Raw genomic sequence first — 14,461 nt, forward strand, 5'->3', positions numbered from 1 at the left:
TTATGTTGACCAGCCTGAGGAGCATGTTAAGTGCTCTGTCATTTTCGGTACTGCTAACCTCAACACACTGTGCTTTGGACAAACAATGTAAAAAAAAAAAAAAAAAAAATCAGTTCAAATCACACAGATTACAAATTATACTAATGCATAAAAGGGATCATATTTATGTAACCAATGGGAAAATAGTGTTAGCTGTGAATTCACAAACTTGTTGACACGTATGACATCGGAAATTAGAAAAAAAAGAAAGTTTAAAACCACTTGGCAATGTTACATTGAGTCTGAGATTTCGGACGATGCAAAAAGAATCATGTCACCTCAGATTTGAGCATGACTGTACGAAGTGGAATACTATAATGCCCACCCAGATGACAGCCATGCGTTTCTAAATTAGGCGAGTCACTGGCTTCTCAGGTGCTTATTAAGAAGGTATAGCAGACCCTTATCATAATGATGAACAACAGACTTTGACCTAACAGGCTCTACACATGCAATATGCAAAGTGTTTGCAACAAATAAATAATGAGAAGGCTGGCCCCACCTGCCATGTAACCTATTTTCTTGTTGTTAGGTTAGGATAAAACTGTTGTCCCCAGCAGGTAGGACCTTGTGTCCTAGGTTAGGTAATAGTAAGAATAGTAAAGCTGCACACACCATTGCCTGTTTTATGTTTCCCTCTTTAAAAAACACAGGTTTCCCACTGAAGTTACCATACCGAGTAGCCCACACCACTATAGTCACTTTACTGTCATAACCTAGCCCACCATGGACAGCCGGCTTAGATCTACCATAGATGTATATACATATATATATATATATATATATATATATATATATATATATATATATATATATATATATATATATATAAAAAAGTATACCTACACAATGGTCCAAACTGCCCATCATGGGTTTGAGGAGAAATTATTTCACAATATACCTAGGCCTAGTTACCTTGCGAAAATCTTCGCCTAATTGTTCTCAACATTTATTATGGCTGAAATCTAAATGTAACCGAAAGCCTAACTGCACTGATGACATAGGCTAAAACTACATTTTTCACAAGTTTCTCTCAACCAAATATATTTGCCAAACTAGCATAACAAATATTTTAATGGATAAATATCTTAAAAACAAAACACTTTCTAGACGAGGAAAAACATCGTCGTCTACTGAACAGGCTCCCTAAGCAAATAGGCCTAGCAGACTGCAAAGATATGCATTTGCACCCTACAGAAAATATTTACGCTTCGATAATACTTAAACATAACTTGGTTAGATAAAGCTAGAATGAGGAATGAGTACAGTATGGTAACAGTCCCTAAAATAAAATCAAAGAATTATTCCTAGCGATTTCGGTAATAGCCTAGGCCTACGTAGGTTACCGACACCAACTTACAAAAACCAAATTTTTCGGATTAGGCTAAATAACAACTTTTTAAGGCCCCCATCTTTAAAAAAAATTAACTTCTCTCGGTTTCAAACTACACACACTTACAAAAAAAGAAGAAGAAAACAACACATTCTCCAAGAAAAATTACAATTTTTCAAGTACCCTACCTTTAACAGTCAGGCTCTTCTCATTGGTTTCAAACTCCTATGGTGACCAAGACAGCAAACGCCGGAAGATACATACTCAAAATTGTCAGTAGACAACATAACACTTGTAAAGTGGCAGACAACTACAAAAAGGGGCAGAAAAGACGCCCACACACATACACTAATTGGTTTAGTGGGGCAAAAGTACATGGACGTCAAAACAATGGAAGGAAACTACTCGGTTTACGTATTCAAAAGTTAAAATTCACGTTGCTGGTTAGCTTGAAACATTAATGTTCTCGTTAGTCATTATTTTACTGCTAATTTTTTGTTGGTTCCGAAATAAGTGGATTTTAAAACTGCAGGTGTCAATGAAAGCATTATAAACAGACATAACAATTTAAACTGTCTCATAGAACGGCTCCACAACAAAGAAGGGGATCTAAACCCAAAGAGAATCGCCGGAAAAGTGGAATATTTTGTTTCCCTTTCTACTCTAACCTGCTCTCTGTTTTTAAATGGTAATATTGCCATTTACAAGTTTACATGATCATTTATCATAAAACCTTTGTCCATCCATAACACTGAAGTGTAGTAAATCCTGTTACAAGATGTGAAGATATGACCAAGGTGTCACAAGCAACAAAAAGAACCTAATGGTATATTCAGCAGTATTATATATATATATATATATATATATATATATATATATATATATATATATATATATATATATATATATATAAAAGATAAAATCACGAAGGAAACAGGAAACACTGGAGTGCTGCGAGGCCTTTCGACACTAGTCCTTTACTTAGCAGACTTATGAGTCTGCTAAGTAAAAGACTAGTGTCAAAAAATCAGCACTCCAGTGTTTCCATTTCCTTTGTGAATTTTATCTTTATTTATATATTCATCACGTTCCATATTTTCGTGATTCAGTTATACATATATATATATATATATATATATATATATATATATATATATATATATATATATATATTATATATACATATATATATATATACATATATATATATATATATATATATATATATATATATATATATATATATATATATAATATATATATGTGTATGTATGTATATAAGGTAAGGTACACATGTGTGTGATATATATATATATATATATATATATATATATATATATATATATATATATATATATATATATATATATATCTGAACATATAATTTAGGCTAAAGGCCAAGCACTGGGACATACGATGTCATTCAGCACTGAAACACAAATTGACAATAAAAGGTTTGAAAGGTGTAACAGGAGGAAAACCTCGCAATTGCGCTATGAATCAGTTGTCAGTTAAGTGTGGAGAGTATGATGGAACAAAGAGAATATGAAAGGAAGTACAGTAAAATGAATGAAAGGGGTTGCAGCTAGGGGCCTCAGACCACACTGCAAAGAACCTTAAGTACTGCCTACTGTGCACCGCAGGAGGTGCACTGATGGTACTAACCCCTTATGCAGAAATATATGTATAATATATATATATATATATATATATATATATATATATATATATATATATATATATATATATATATATATAATATATAATCTTAGTGATATGAACTGTTTGCATAGTACTTGTGATGTAAAATGATTGGAAAGCATGAGAATTGATCACTGGTGTTGGTGAAGGATGCATTATATTGCTCTGAGGCAGTTGGAAAAGCATAAAGGAGAAGGAATACCTAAAGAGCCATTACACATAGCATGAAATTCACCTCGTTTACAGCATTCTTGTGCTTCCTGAATATTAAGGACTCCCTTTGCAATATTTCTAACACACATCTACCATGGGTTTCTTAGGTATTCCTCTTTTATGCTTTTTTCCAACTACCTCAAGAATATTGAATATTTAGCCAAAGGCTAAGCACTGGGACATATGAGGTCATTCAGCACTGAAAAGGAAATTGGGATTAGAAAAGTTCGAAAGGTGTAACAGGAGGAAAACTTTGCTGTTGCACTATGAAAAAACGTTACAAGAAGGTGGATATCAAGATGGAAGAAAGAGGATATGGATAGAGGTACAGCAAAAGGAATGAAAGAGGCCTCAGTTAGGGACCGAAGGAATGCTGCAAGGAACCTTATGGAATGACTTAAGTGCACCATGCGAGTTGCACTGACGGCAATAGACCCTCTACGGAGACTTCAATCTTACTCTATTCTATAAGTTGTCAATTGCTTTACTCTATTCTATAAGTTGTCAATTGCTTGTTTCCTTAAACTGAGCATATATTTTGAAGAACATAATAATGAGATTCAAAATTTAAAGACTTAAATGGCACACAGTAGTGTATTTGGCCATAAACTGTCTAAATAAACCCTGTCATAAAGAATTTATGCATATTTAAATGGTCTTCGCATATTCAAATGGTCTTTATAAGTACTGTCATTTTTTTCAAAAGCTTTTGAACAATTTACTAAGTGCCTCTTTATTACTGGCATCTTCAAGCCCAGACTGTGTGATTATGTGCTATTTTGAATGAAGCCTCTTAAGGTTCCTGAACAAAGGAAACGGGTCTATATCCATATCTTGTGATACTGTATATCCTGCCCTCTCCATCTTAATAGGTCAATTATCAAAACTAACCAGATCTATAAAAAAAATTAAATGAAAAAAAAGTCCCACATTTTAGATCATCAGGCTTTTCCCAGTTTCATATATTCATCATGCAATCTGTGAATAGTGAATTACCTGTAAAATGTTATGCAGTTTAACCAAAACAACAAGTTCGATTCTCTATCAAGAACAGGCCAAGTGACTAGTGACAATTTAATGTACCCCCCCAGAAACAACCCAAATAACAGTGAAATCACTGTTTGTATTAATTCACATACTGTTATATCTTTCCCGTCAGTTGTCCCTTGACTACCAAAGGTAATCCTGTAGCAGCACACTTATAGAGAGGAATTATTCACTAAACAAAACTTGGTTTAAACACTGAAAGGTGAGTGAATGAAAACAACTAAAAAAAATTTAACTTCATAAATATTACATAAATAGTTGTAGCAAATCATAGCTAATATTCTCTGGAATCCTATCTACTATATATACAAATGGCTACAGTATAATTTACATAATATCATCTGTAAAATTAACATCTCTAGATTCATAACAAAACAGATCTCCTAATTAAGGTACAGAAAAGTTATATTATAAAATACAGCCAGAGAAGAGAATGCTTCTTATTTACATGTAACACCACTTAAGAATTCATCATTGGATTCTTTTAATATCTTTCAATGGATTTCATCCAAAATTTTGAGATTTTTTTTTTTGCCAGGATTTTATCCCAGTGTGTAAAAGAGAGATTTTTCTGGGCTATTAACCAAATGTCCAGTTTAATATCACTTCAAGTATATAAAGTAGCAAAGACTGCATACAGTACTTAAGTGTAAAGTAAAATACAGTATGAATGTTCCATGTGCTAGATTACACTTGCCATAACCTACTACGGTATTGGAAAAAACACATTTTCATGACTTAGGAGATTTACCTCAAGATATCACTTAAAATGCACAAATGAAACACAACATACTTTCAGTGCTTCACTTTGTAAGTACTGTATTGAGATTAAAGTCTATATTGCACATAGTAATAAGTAAAATTTATCCTTTTACACAAAGCTTTACAACTTGAGAGTTAGTTGGGTTCAAGGTGCAAAAACACTAAGCTTGACAATTTGAGAATTAGTGAAGTTCAATGAGCAAAAACAGTAACGAATCCAAACAACGTCATTGATTCACCAGCTACTCTGATAATACAGCCTAAATCACAACCACTTTTAGATTTGGGGGAAATATTAAGTTCAATACTGCAAAACCTAGCAAAGTACTGTACTTACGGCACTATTCATCAAAATGTGCTCAAGGTCACAAACTATGTTTTATACATCTAAAAATACTGTACCAACTTTTACGGTGACTATAAGCTTAGCTGCTATTGTTTTTGTTACGTGCATCATACAGCCAGTACAAATATATATATATAATAATTTATTCCTCTTGTTGATATAGATGAAAGGCAAGCATGTTCACAATTTATAAAAAAAAAAATATTTAACCAAAACAAATTCTTTGCCATACAGACAAGTTACTGTGCACCTGTAAACATATCCCCTCCTTCTGTGCATAGCAGCTATATAAAGTGAAAATGTAATCTAAATAACTACTCATGTACATAAAAACTCTTATAACTGAAGCACCATATTTTGCAAAGTACAGTACAACTTCAAAATATATTTTAAAGCGAAAAAACTCCAAAAAATAAATACTGAACTAGGGAAACCTGCTCCTCATGAAGCTTAAATATACCAACCCAGGTTGCATAACAAAATCAAATGAAACTAACATATTTTCCACAAAATATCAAAAAGATCCTTCAAGTATGAAATAAATAACACAAAAGTGACTATCTGACCTCACTGATTTGAAACAATTTCACATTTTGCCTTCATGGCAGGCACTAAGTCACCAGGGGAGCTGTGCTCTTTGAGCGCTTTTGAAACCATACAATTTTCCACTGGATACAATCGATCAATGTCCCAACCCATAGTCCAAAGAAGAGGTTGGCACGTTGTTAAGGTCACCTGGCCTTCATGAGTAGGGTCATAGGTGTTTGAGGTGCTTACTAGGTGACCAAAACCAAGAATCTGGTTATCTGCAAAAGAAAACAAATGATGATAACTTACTATTATACAGTATACAAACTATGTCCTGCAACATATGGCTCCATTTCCAGCTAACTATTTTGAGCAAAACTGCTGATGGGTTCATCCTAAAGTTGCATAAAGAAGTAACAGTTACAGAGATTGGATGGCAAGATTGAAGAAAGCAAGAATGGAGGTAAAGTAAAATCTTAAAACCATGCAGCTACGGGGCAAAAGGGATGCTGCAAACACCCCTAGTAATGCCTACAATGAAGTGTACTTACAGCACTACATCCCCACAAGGAGAAACTTACGCAACAATATTTATGAAGAATGATTGGATCCTTCTCTGTGGATACTGTCATGAAGTGCCACCCTTCTGTGAAATACTTCATACCTTGGCAAATGATAATTCACTTTAATAACATAGTCTACCACACAAAATAAACTGTCAGGACACAAAGATGCATTAAATTAGTTTCCACAACCTAGGCTGTCCAGGCCTTTCATGCACATGACACTGCTGGCAATAGAATATTAGTATTTAGATGTGATTTTTGTGCTTAGGCCAGCAACAACTCCAATCTAGTACATAATGAAGCACCTACCACCCAAAGTTGAGTGAGGAAGGAGAAGCTAAATGATCCGAAATAGAAAATTTAGATTTCTAGTCCCTACCACACCTATAGGCATAAAGGCACATCCACATACAGAGCATCACTGCTTTTTTCTGATAGAGAATGCAGGACTAGTAAGAACAATCCAGATTAATTATTTTCAAGATGCACTCAGCAACAGCAGATACTGTCTTTAATGAATTCAAATAAAAAAGTGAATGAGCTATTAAAACAATCTTAGTCCTCTTAATGGCATTAAAACCAAAGACTGGTGAAGGTCTAAAGCAATTGCATTGATTTTGGAAGTACATCTTAGCATTCTAATTAGATTTCAAACAAAACATGGAACAATCTTGGAATGCTGTTAATACAGTAATAAAACTACTTTTCTAATCTATGCAGTATTTGGTAATATTCAGGGTAGCTAAACCTCACCTAGATTCCACTTTAATCCTTTTGTAGTAACAGTTGCTGGATAGCCAAGAGGGACAAGGCCACACCAGGAGCGAAGAGGATTAAGTATAATCTCCTGTGACACCTGAATGGTGTGATCTCCCTCACTTAACAACCAAAACAAACTGGCTCCACTAACAACAATCACTGGTACAGGAACAACATTCTCTACCTAAAAAATACAGAAAACAATTTTTTTCATAAAGTCACTGACATCATAGAAACTAATCATTCAAAATCATGAAATAACTCATTTGCATCACCGTATTGCATTATCAACACAACAAACTTTGGTCTTACCTTGTACAGTGTGGAAAGATTTGCAATAACATGATCAAATCGCTCATTGCAAACAGCAGCCATCACCACAATGTGTTTCAGCTGAAAATTTAAATTTAGCACTGTAATAAATCTAAGAGTGCCGTGATAAACTAAAGAATTTATATAAAAAAAAGTATATATATGGCAAAATGAATATGTCCATAAAATGCCTGAATCCCCTGCTAGTTTAAACATGTGAAGGACAATTTCTTGCAAAAAGAGCACTGGTAAATCATATCAAAGGAAAAACCTGTCTCCTGGAATAAGACATGCTAAAAACACTTATCTAAAAGTGCAGTATATATTTTCAGATGGGAATAACTGATCAAATAAATTTCTCACAGAGTTTACACTTCACATAAAATTGTGACAAGTGAAGTTTTACAACCTCATGCATCCAAGGAAGTGGCATGCACATAGTTACATTACTTTTAAGAACACTGTCTTATAGTGTCATTATTCACTACAGGCTATAATAAAAATACTGTGTACTCAAACAAATTTGTGAATAAAAACACTACCCCCTTTTCATTGAATGAAAAAAAATCACTAAAACATATACCGGGTGTTTTGAAATTAGAGGCCCCTCTCCACAGAACAAATGGAAAATTATGAAGTTTTCTGCTATAGCCTATCTCCAAGTACATCATTTTAAGTTTCTATTAAGCTATTTTTCATTTTACATTTCTTGTATTTTCAGACTGAGTGACAGGGTTAGATACAGCCATGGCTAACGACTTGGAGGAAATCAGATGGACTGACCGAATCCGGGCTATAACCTTCAGAGTGGCCAGGGATGCTGGCGCATCCTTCACTTCACATTCCTGGATAGCTAAATACATTAAAAGACATGAATCCTTTGTTAAAAGAAACTGAAACAAAAATCCATATGACTGTCATCGCAAAAAAAGTGAGAATCTTGGAAGGCCTGAAGTCCTTTCTCAGGAGTCAAAAGACATCATAGCTGAGGCAGTGGGTAGACCAAGAGTCTTTACGTAAATTGGCGCTTGAACTAGAAACAAAAAAGGGGAAAGAAGAGAAGTTATAGTGCTGTATATCGTGAGTTGAAAAATTCTGGTATCAAGCCATTTCGTGTTATCAGCAAGCCCAACATCACTCAGCAACAGAGAGAAGACCGTGCATGGTTTTGTGGTTCATTTCTTAAAAGATTGGGATGAAGCTGACTTTCTCCATGTTGTCGCATCAGATGAATTCTTCATTTACACGGTCAGGAAGCCAAATCATAAAAATGACATCATTTGGGCTGCAAAGTTGGATAATATCAGCGATGATGTGCACTATCGCCAAGTTGTGAAATTTCCTGAATGTTTGGGAATTTTTCTGTTTCACAGCCAAACGGTTAATGTGGATCATCAAAGAAAAAGGACAGTCATGGAATGGCGAATACTTCAGAGAAACTGTGCTTACTGGTGGAGTATTTCCTTTCCTCAAAGATCCTGAAAATGTGTTATCTGTTGAAGAAGTCACATTTTTGCAAGATAAGGCACCATGTTTCAAGGCTCTTCAGACACAGGAACTGTATCGAAACAATGGTATCGATTTCTTTTCGTCAAGTGAATTTCCAGGTAGCTCCCCTGACCTTAATGTGTCTGAAAACATTGGCAGTATCTTAAAGGATCATGTTGAAGCGCGCACAGTGAACTATGATGGTATACCAAGCCTCGATGACCTGCAAAGAGAGGTGACCAAAGTGCTCAGGGAAATGGAGTTTGAGTCTCAGCTTTTTTGCGATTTGCTGAAATCATACCCCTCAAGAATGCAGGCTGTGGTACAGGCAGATGGTGGCCACACAAAATATTAAATACTCAGAGAGAAACTTAAATAAATACCTGTTCTGAATTACTTTTGTTTTTGTCCATATCTATTTTAGTTTATGCCATAGAGGGGGGGGCTCTAATTTCAAAACACCCTGTATACATATATAAATGGTCTAAAAACACAGTTGCTAATAAACACATAAATTCATGAAAAGTCTTTTATCGACCTCCTCTTGAAAAATAGCAATATAATACTGTACTTACTTACTATGATCTACAAAACAACCCTCTTGATTTCTTTTAAATCAGCGTAACAGTGCATTAATGTGAAAAACCTTTTGGCTCAGTGTGCTTTAATGTTATGACCTGCTCAAACAAGTTAGTTTAAGGACAGAACATTATGATACTCTACCAGTATCTGCTAGTTAAGTGTTGGGGAACAGGTCACTTTTATCAGGATTCTACACATACCAATAATTTATAGTGATTTCTACTAGAAGAAAATAGTTTTTGAAACAGATATATATAATTGAAAAACCTACTGGGGGATAAAAAAGCATCTACTTCCCTACCAGTAAGTGAATTCCTTACCTGTATATTCCTCGCTGTGATATACTTAGCCAATTCTCTAACAGCCTTAGTGAAATCTGTTTCCTCTTGATTTGGAGTTGGAATGATGTTGACACCCAGTTCTTTGTAGTGTGTCAACAAATCGGGGTGAACTGAATCAAAATCCCCAGAAATGATATGAGGAAGAGGAAGGCATTCAGAACCATATGCATTACTATCACAATTCACAGATGATTTCCCATTCTCTTTGGTATTACTATCATAATTCATAGGAGATTGACCATTCTCTTTGACAGACATAACCTGGATATCACCATTTCTTGAAAACTTGTGGAAGCAGTTGGTGGCTCCATCAACACAAACTCTGACAGAAGCTGGAAAACATAAATACTCAAGATAACTTTAATAAAACCATTAAATTATCAAATGAATTAAATCTATCCTAAATCTGATAATAAATTACATTAATGTACATTTTTCTTGGGGGACATAGACTTTTACCATCCTGCAAACTTCATCTAAAAGGATTAAATGGAAAAACCTGATATAATTTCATGTAAGAAAAGTCATACCGTGGAGAAAAGACAGGGGACCAGCATAAATTTAAAACTGATACCAAAAATGACATTTTTATAATAAAAAATAAAGCTTTATATATACTGTACTTACCCAGTAATTACTTAGCTAATAGTTTATATTTGCAAGGCAGCTTAAATTTTTAAATTCGTGGTAGCGATACTTTTGTTTATGTAGGTGGCTAGCCCCACCAACTTTCGGGGTAAAAGAGGGACAACTCAGCCAAGAGCTTCAATTTGTTTATGCTTAAATGTCCATGCGAAGGGAAGAGGGTGGGCTCCGTCCGTAGCCCATCCTTAATTACTGGGAAAGTGTATATAAACCTTATCATAAAAATGTAATTTTTATGTAAGTAACTTACCCAGTAATTACTTAGCTGAATCCACACTGACAGGTGGTGGGGATTCGTGGACATTTTGTACCCCCAACACATTAAAAGGTTAATGAATTTGAGAACAGAAAACAGGCTAGCATTGATACAATGCTTTTTGTTTCCTTACCTGGCGAGAGAGCTGCTGCAGGTGGATACTGCCTCTGGTCAGTGCTCATCTCAACCTTGTAGTGGCATGGTGGTATAGCCAGAATCACCTCTACTCAAGTGGAAACTGCAGCGGAGGAGTAATTCGAAAGCTGACGAATTATCAATAGGAGATTTGCAGCGAGGAAGTTCTCTATAGACCAACAAAACAACATTTGCCCCTGCCCAGGGCACAGTACCACAAACAAGAAAAACCAGACAACACTGTCACCTACATCACATAAAAAACAATATAACCACCACCCAACACTAAAAAACTGGCAGGCACTCCAGGTACATAGTACCCTCCCGGCTCCCCTACGGCTCGACACCATACATCAAGGCGAAGAGATAGGATGGAAGGAGTGCTTCCTACATTTCCTCACTCATGACTTCGCCAGCCATGGACAAAAGTCCTAAGGTGCTGCAATTCTTGCAGACTGTTTCTATGTCCCACAAATAATGCATCACGAACACTGATTTGCACTTCCAGTATGTAGCTGTAAAATCAAAGAGAGGATGAGATTGTGCTTAAAAACTACAAAGGTAGCAACAGCCCTAACATTTTGAGCTTTAACCTTCAGTACAGGTAACATGTCCTCTCCAATCTGGAAGTGCGCATCCAAAATGAGATCCCTTAAAAAAAACGTGGGGAATTTTTTGAAAGGAGTCTAGAAAGGTTTTTTACTGAGCACGAGATTACTTGAAGGTCCTCTAATTTTCTCAGTCCTTTGGAAATAGCCTAAGAGCTCTTACAGGGCAAAGAGTCCTCTCCTCTTCTTCTATGCCTATCAAATCCACCAGACTTTTCATGGTAAAAGAACGAGGCCAGGGTCGTCATGAATTTCCGTTCTTCGCTAGAAAACCCAAGGTAAGAGAACAACCTGCGTCCCCCTGGAAGAATCCAATTCTTTTACCCATTGCGTGCAGCTCACTCACTCTCTTTGCTGTGGCTACAGCAACGAGAAAAATAGTCTTCCTGGAAAGATCTCTTATTGAGGAGGAGTGAAGGGGTTCAAAGCATGGACTCGAGAGCCTTTTAAGGACAATGTCCAGGTTCCAGGAAAATGTCTCTTCCTTTCTAATCTTGGAGGTATTAAATGACTTAACTGGGTCAGACAGATCTTGATTCAAAGAGATGTCTAAACCTCTGTCTCGAAACACAGAGCTAAGCATTGACCTGTACCCTCTAATGGTCGAGGAAGACAGACCTATGGAAGTTCTCAAGTAAAGAAGGAACTCTGCTATTTGCTCTATACAGTAGTTGTTTTAGAAGACAAAGCATTCTACAACAGAGTCTAAAAACTGTCCACTTCGCCTGGTAGACGTTGTTAGAAGATCTGCATCTACATTTAGCAATAGCTCCCGCCGTACCTCTTGAAAAACCTTTCGATCAAGCAAGTTTGGTGACAGTTGAAAACCTGTCAAGGCCAGAGTGGATGTATCTAGATGAAACCTCCTGAAATGGGGTTGTCTGAGCAGACTTGGAATCGAAGGAAGGAGCCTTTGAAAGTCCACAAGGAGATCAAGAAGTTCTGGAACCATTCTTTCCGAGGCCAAATGGTGCTATTTGGGTCATTTTGACATTCTGGTGAGCCTGAAATTTGCCCAAGACTTTCCTTATCATCCCGAACGGAGGGAAGGCGTAGAGATCCAGATTGGACCAATCCTGAATCATGGAGTCTGTTGCCCATGCCAGAGGATCTGGAAAATGGGAGCAGAACAGAGGAAGACGATGGTTTCTGGATGTCGCAAATAAATGCAGGGTTGGTGCCACCAACAGTTTCCACAGGTCGGCACAAACCCGACGGTCCAGGGTCCACTCCGTACGGAGGACCTGATTGCGGCGGCTCAGTTCATCCACCACCACATTGGACTTCCCCTGAATAAAGCGTGTTATTAATCTGGTTTTGTTCTGATCTGCCCAAAGAAGCAAAGCCTTCGCTCTCTCACAGAGAGAGAACAAGTGCGTGCCTCCTTGAAGTCTGATGTGGGCTAATGCCGTGGTGTTGTCGACAAGGACCATTACCGTCTTGTTCAGGACTTCCGTCGAGAAATGCTGCAGTCCCAAGTGGATTGCTTTTAGCTCCTTGAGGCTCATGTGCAATCCTCTCTCTTCTCTGAACCACGTCCTGGAAACTTCTTTGTTCCCTATGAGAGCTCCCCAACCTAGATCTGATGTGTCGGAGAAATCTAGGTCGGGGTTCACAGACAGAAGAGCAACCTTTCTGTGGAGTTCCACCAATGCAGGTCCTCCTTGATCTCTTGCGTTACCGGAAGTTTGCATGAGTCTTGATGAAGCTTCTGATCCTAGTTGACCCTTAGGAAAAATTGCAGGGCTTTCATGTGCAACCTTCCCAATCTTACGAATTGCTCCATGGATGCCAGGGTGCTCAGCAGACTCATCCACTGGGTGGCTGAGCATGAACGAAGAGAGAGGAAAAGACTGACTTTCCTCGGGCAGTCCTCCACTCTTTTCGGGGATAGAGAAGCCCGAAAATTATGAGCATCTATCATCAACAATAAACCCAGGTCTTGTGTCAGTAATAGAGTTTTCCAAATGTCCTCCAAGTACCGTTCCTTCGTGGATGAACGAAGAAGCCAGTTGTCTAGATACAGCGATATGTGGATGCCCCGCTAAATGAAGCCATTTACCAGGGGAGTCAGAACTCATGTAAACACTTAAACACTTGTGGGGCTGTCGACAGGCCGAAGCAGAGAGCTTGAAACTGAAACACTTGGTTCTCAGAAACAAACAAACCTGACGTACTTCCTCGAATCTTGATGAATGGGGATGTGGAAGTACACATCCTGCATGTCGAGAGACACCATCCAGTCTCCCTGACGGATGGATGCCAGAACGGATTGGGCCGTTTCCATGTGGAACTTTGTCTTAGGAAATTCAGAGTGCTCACGATGAGAACCGGTCTCCATCCCTCTGTTGCCTTTGGAACCACAAACAGTCTGTTGAAGAACCCCTTCGACCTGATATCCTCAGCTACTTCTATCACCCCTTTCCTAAGGAGGGATGAGACTCGCTCTGAGAGGGCTGAATGCCTCTCTGATCCTATAGATAAGCCTTTCAATGCGACGGGAGTGCTCGTTAATGGAGGTCTCTCTTGGAAGGGAATGAGTATCCCTCTTTCAGAACTCACTACCCACTGCTCTGCTCCTCTCGCACTCCACTTCTCCCAAAAGAGATGGAGTCTGGCGCCCACTGGAGTAATGGATGACTGATTCTTCACTTACGAGTGGCGGGCTTCGAAGAGGATTTCTTGATGGCTCGCAAGGTGAAGCAAACTGTCGCTCACGGTCTTGACTGAGACCTCTGTCTGTTGCCTCGAAAGGGCTGCGGCTGAAGAGGTGAGCTTGTCTTGGTGCTGAAAGTGGCCC

The 14,461-nt window shown here is 37.5% G+C and overlaps 2 protein-coding genes across 4 annotated transcripts in view; both read right to left on the reverse strand.

The window, feature by feature from the left end:
* The window catches only part of LOC136842716 (uncharacterized), a 276,871-nt gene extending 275,090 nt beyond the window's left edge, over nucleotides 1-1,781 (reverse strand). Inside the window, exon 1 of the mRNA XM_067110425.1 lies at nucleotides 1,561-1,781. The gene's annotated coding sequence lies outside the window, so the exon portion shown is untranslated. The remainder of the gene's footprint in view (nucleotides 1-1,560) is intronic.
* Nucleotides 1,782-4,558: 2,777 nt separating this feature from the next.
* Nucleotides 4,559-14,461, reverse strand: part of LOC136842717 (thiamin pyrophosphokinase 1) — a 65,758-nt gene continuing 55,855 nt past the window's right edge. For all 3 annotated transcript variants that reach the window (XM_067110429.1, XM_067110428.1, XM_067110430.1), the window contains 4 exons: nucleotides 9,997-10,349; nucleotides 7,607-7,687; nucleotides 7,289-7,478; nucleotides 4,559-6,247 (listed from right to left, as the gene is read on the reverse strand). In XM_067110429.1, coding sequence (XP_066966530.1) covers nucleotides 6,009-6,247; nucleotides 7,289-7,478; nucleotides 7,607-7,687; nucleotides 9,997-10,349 — 863 coding nt within the window. In that variant the 3' untranslated portion in view covers nucleotides 4,559-6,008. The remainder of the gene's footprint in view (nucleotides 6,248-7,288; nucleotides 7,479-7,606; nucleotides 7,688-9,996; nucleotides 10,350-14,461) is intronic.

Source organism: Macrobrachium rosenbergii, chromosome 10 (assembly GCF_040412425.1).
Source record: "Macrobrachium rosenbergii isolate ZJJX-2024 chromosome 10, ASM4041242v1, whole genome shotgun sequence".
Lineage (NCBI taxonomy): Eukaryota > Metazoa > Arthropoda > Malacostraca > Decapoda > Palaemonidae > Macrobrachium > Macrobrachium rosenbergii.